This window comes from Triticum aestivum, chromosome 7A (genome assembly GCF_018294505.1).
Source record: "Triticum aestivum cultivar Chinese Spring chromosome 7A, IWGSC CS RefSeq v2.1, whole genome shotgun sequence".
Classification (NCBI taxonomy): domain Eukaryota; kingdom Viridiplantae; phylum Streptophyta; class Magnoliopsida; order Poales; family Poaceae; genus Triticum; species Triticum aestivum.
This window is the reverse complement of record NC_057812.1, coordinates 228121011-228125862: the sequence shown is the minus strand read 5'-3', so window position 1 is coordinate 228125862 and position 4852 is coordinate 228121011. Positions and strand designations below refer to the sequence as shown.

Sequence of the window (4852 nt, the reverse complement as noted above, 5' to 3'; positions counted from 1 at the left end):
AATTAGTAAAGTTAAATTAAGGACCCTGATAAATGTCACACATGGGACACGAGCACGTGGCAACTTCGAACATTTTTTATGATAGGTTTAGTGACACAAGGATTGCAACTTTAGTTGTCAAGCATGACAACTTTCCTTTTGGATGGCAACTTTCAGTTTTTTTGTTTGTTTTTTATTTTCGGATGACAATTTTAGTTGTAAAAAGCTCAAAGCCGGATTGTTTCATGCCACACGTGTGACAGGGTAAATTTACATGATTGGATAATTAACAGTGCGCAGGTTAACTTTCATTCACTCCATTTGAACCGTTTCGTTGCTAACACTACAGTCTACAGCAGCACTGCTGGTCTTACACAGAGGAAGAAAGCAATTTACAGATCAAGATACTGTATGCCGGTTCTGAATAATCATCCAGATCAATTACCTCTTCCTCGATGATAGCGCCTATACAAAACCGCTTAATTAATTACAACGCCACGCGCGCAGCATGCATGTTAATCTTGGCCGCTGAAGTCGACGGTCTTGAAGGACTGGTGCAGGCGGCGGAGGACGGCCTCGTCGCGCCCCCACTCGGGGTTGGGCGCCGTGACGAAGTGCGCGTACAGCTTGTTCCGGGCGCACGTCACGGAGATGAGGCTGTGCGCGCCGGCGCCAGCCACCTCGTACTCGTAGTACACCTGCCCGTCCGCGTCCTTCCGCTCCGCCGATGTCACGTCGTCCGCCGACGAGATCTGGTCCTGCAGCCCGACGTCAGAGAGGGCGAGGTTGTCGAGCACGGCGCCGACGGGGGCCAGCTTGCGGAACCCGGAGAGGAAGGTGAGGTACTCCCGCTCGGAGCGCTTGCGCGGGTTGAAGAACTCGCTGTCCGTGCCGTTGGTGCCCTTCTCCACCTTTGACACCAGTCGCTCCTTCCACCCCTCGGGCACGTCGTACACGTACTCCGCCGCGTCCCTCTTGTTCGCGTTGCCGCCGTACCCGCCGTAGTTGGCCGCGCTCGCCGCCGTGCCGTAGTACACCTTGAACTCCGCCTCCGCGTGCGACGGCGCCGCGGGGGTCAGCAGGAGGAGACCGGCCGCGGCTGCCGCGGCCAGTGTGGCGGTGAGCGGCCTGGGAGCCGGGAGCCTCACAGTCTGTGGCGCTGGCTGCGAGGTGGCAGACGAGGAGGTGGAGGCGGCGGTGGTGAGGAGAGGAGAGGGGGAGAAGAGGGAAGCGAGCATGGTCATGGTGGACCTCGACGACGTGCGCGCGTACGCCCTGCGGTGGTGGGGGTGGTTTTTGCGCGCGATTTTGTGTGGTTTTGTCTCGCTGAGCGGATAGGAGATCGGCGAGGCTTATCCGGTGCGACGACGACATGGGCATTCCACCGACGAGGAGGGACAATCCTATCTGCCGCATCCTGCGACAGATCGTCGTTGATTCGCATAGCGCGAGCGACCTGAGCCGGCCCAATTATCAGTATATAACGGGCTACAGTACCGGACGGTTATGGCGACGTTCTAGAAGGTTCCAGTCCGTTTTTTATGGTTTTAGGAACCTTCTAGCCTTACTTTCAGGACATGAACCGTTTATGTCATTTTCTGTTTCTTTTTGGTTTTTTTCCTTTTTTTCTTTTCATTTTCGTTTTTTATTTTCTTTGTTTTTTCCCTTTGCTTTCTTCATTTTATTTTACTTTATTTTTATTTTTCAAAAAATCTTCAGAAATATGAAAAATGTTCAATTGTTTACAATTTTGTTCATTTTTAAAAAGATCATGTTTTGAAATTATATTCACAAATCCAAAAAATAGAATTTTAAAATTTGTTCACTACTTTGCAAAATGTTCCAAGATTAAAAAATGTTTAAAACTTCAATTCAAAAAAATCTTTGCATTTATTTGTTTTCCCGAATTGATAAAATGGTTAGGAATTTCAAAACATGTTCCCAAATAAAAAATATGTTCATGTTTTCAAAATTTATTCGCAAAATATAAAAATGTCTGGAAATCCCAAAAAAGGATCACCTTTGAAATTTGAGTCGCAAATTTATAAAATGGACGGGAATTTCACGTTCCAAACATGTTCACAAATAAAAAAAAATCATGTTTTCAAAATGTGTTTGTGAATTCAAAAAACTTTCAGGGAATATTAAAAAATGTTAGAATTATCAAAATTTGTTCGTAACTTCAAAAAATGTTTGATTTATTAAATTTGGTCTTGTTCTTCAAAAAATGTTTGCATTTTCAAAAAATTGTTCATAATTTAAAAAACGTTACCCCTTTGAAATTTGTTCCTTTTTCATTAAATGTTTGGGTTTCACAATTTTTTTGAATTTTTAATAATTTTTTAAGAAATTAGAAAATGGCTGTTTTCAAAAAAATATTTCCATTTTTCAAAAACAAAATCAAGTTTAAAATTTCCAAATAAGATTAATCTATTTGCGGCTTATAATTCATATTCACTCGGCTGCCATTTTAGACACCTAATCCTCTATTCTTAAATAGCTACAACACACTTATCTAATTTTTCTCTCCATGCAACAATGGCACATCACCAAGTCATGTATGGCTTCATAAGTTACTTTTTCCATTAATCTCTTCATGCAAACATACCACCTCATGCATGGTTTTTTTGTAGAAAGTTAATTCATGTAAGACATGTTTATGTTTGTTTTTGCATTAACTTTAGTCTTCTACCACTTTTTTTTGCCGGGGTTAAAAGGGATTTCATTACTCAACGCATGATGAGTTTGTTCCTACAAAGCAAAGGAACATCTGCAGGCGCAGAGCGCAACCATACTACAGTCCGGCCCTCCGAGATCCATACAATTTATAACAAAGTTCCTGCAACAACACGCAGGGCATTCGTCTAATCTCATTAATGATGGTGGCAAGAGGACGTCGTTTCGAACCCTAACACAGACTTGTGTTTATTTTGTGCTACTGAATGTTTTAAGTTTTGTTACTCTCGTTTACTTCGAGGTCGCTTGTTCAAACCCCATTGCCCATGCCTCCTTTTTCTGTGTTTTTTTCACTTCGCTAACGCGTTGGGCCGGCCAGGTGAGCCGCCCTGTGCGAAACACCGACTCTTTGCCGCAATGAGCGGCACATAGGAGGTAGCTGCCGCTTTCTCGCTTGTTGCTGTATCTTGCCTGTGCAGGCTTGCAGCCCAGAAAGGAGTCTGCGGTTTCCATATGTTGGGCTTGTCTCAGGGACAAGCCTATTTACGCATTTTCCATCAAATAGGCTGGGCTAGCACTTTTCGTCCGGTTCTATTTCCTTCTCTTCCTCGTTCCTGTGTCAACTCTTTGGTTTTTCCCTTTTTTATTTTTTATTTTCCTTATATTTTTATTTCAAAATTTTACTTTACAATCTTTATTATTAAAAATGTTTGGGAATTACAAGTAGTTTTCGAAATTTCAAAAACATTCATATTTTCGAAAATATTTGTGTTTTTGAAAAATTGTTCAGAATTTTAAAAATGTTCCTGCTTTCTAAATTTTCTAAAATTCAAAAACTATTCATGAATTTAAAAATGTTCGTGTTTTCTGATATATTGTTAAGAATTTCACAAAAAACAATTTCAAATTTTGTTCAACCTTGAAAAAACGATGATGTTTTGGAAAAATGTTTCAAAATTTCTAAAAAATTTCATGGTTTTCATAAAGATGTTTATAAATTTAAAACATGTTCCAGTTTGCAAAATTTGTTCACAAATTTAAGAACTGTTCATCTTTTTGAAAAAAATGGGAATTTCAAAAAATGATTTTGTTTCCCAAAAAACTTCTAGAATTTTTTAAAAAATACTATTCAAAAATCCATTGACGTTTTTACAAGGGTTAATTGGATTCATGCCACTGCAACTTTGGCTAGTTGGAAAAATGCCATTACAAAAACCAAAGTTGAAAATATCCCACTACAACTTTCACATATCTTTACATATGCCATTTTCATCATTACAACATATACTACCCTTGTAAATGCCTTTATACGGTGGCAGCCGGACGTTTGCTGGAGGCGGACATCGCGGATGGTGGGGCACGCAACGCGGCTGCTGATTTCAGAGCTCCGATTACTTGCCCATGGAGTCGCCGATCCCCGAGACGCCTTGACCTCGAGTTGATTCCGCCAAACGTCGACTTTGTGCTGCGTGTCCGCGCCCCGTCGTCGGCCTGGCGCTCCTCGACCGTGTCACTCATCGCCCCGACGAGCTTGCCATCTCTGCCCGTCGTCGGCCTTGCGCTCCTCGACCGTGTCACTCGTCGGCCCGACCTGCTCGAGCTCCAGCCCCATCGAAGCTCCGGCCCGGACACCACTACGACCTCCGCCCGTCGAAGCTCGCGTTCGTGCATTCTGTTTCCGGCCAGCGGCAGAATCGATAAGCCAAGGTTGTTGTGTGCGTGTGCCTGAGTCAATGAAGGCCAAGATTAATCTGGGTGTGTTTGGTAGTCGTGCGCTACAGTACCTGCATTGCATACCCTTCTCCACCTCGCCTGGCTCTGGAAAAACAGCCTCATATGCGACATCTGCGAGTTGTTTGGTGATGTATACTACACAACCTTCTTCTTGTAGACGTTGTTGGGCCTCCAAGTGCAGAGGTTTGTAGGACAATAGCAAATTTCTCTCAAGTGGATGACCTAAGGTTTATCAATCTGTAGGAGGCGTAGGATGAAGATGGTCTCTCTCAAGCAACCCTACAACCAAATAACAAAGAGTCTCTTGTGTCCCCAACACACCCAATACAATGGTAAATTGTATAGATGCACTAGTCCGGCGAAGAGATGGTGATACAAGTGGTATATGGATAGTAGATAAATGTATTTGTAATCTGAAATTATAAAAACAACAAGATAATGAATGATAAAAGTGAGCGTAAAC

The 4852-nt window shown here is 42.9% G+C and overlaps 1 protein-coding gene across 1 annotated transcript; it reads right to left on the bottom strand.

Annotated features, from left to right (window-relative positions):
- Positions 1 to 257: 257 nt before the first annotated feature.
- On the bottom strand, positions 258 to 1355 carry LOC123152199 (thylakoid lumenal 19 kDa protein, chloroplastic). Its single transcript, XM_044571808.1, has one exon. It carries the CDS (start codon positions 1221 to 1223, stop codon positions 495 to 497), a length of 729 nt encoding a protein of 242 aa, XP_044427743.1. The 5' UTR covers positions 1224 to 1355; the 3' UTR covers positions 258 to 494.
- Positions 1356 to 4852: the final 3497 nt, after the last annotated feature.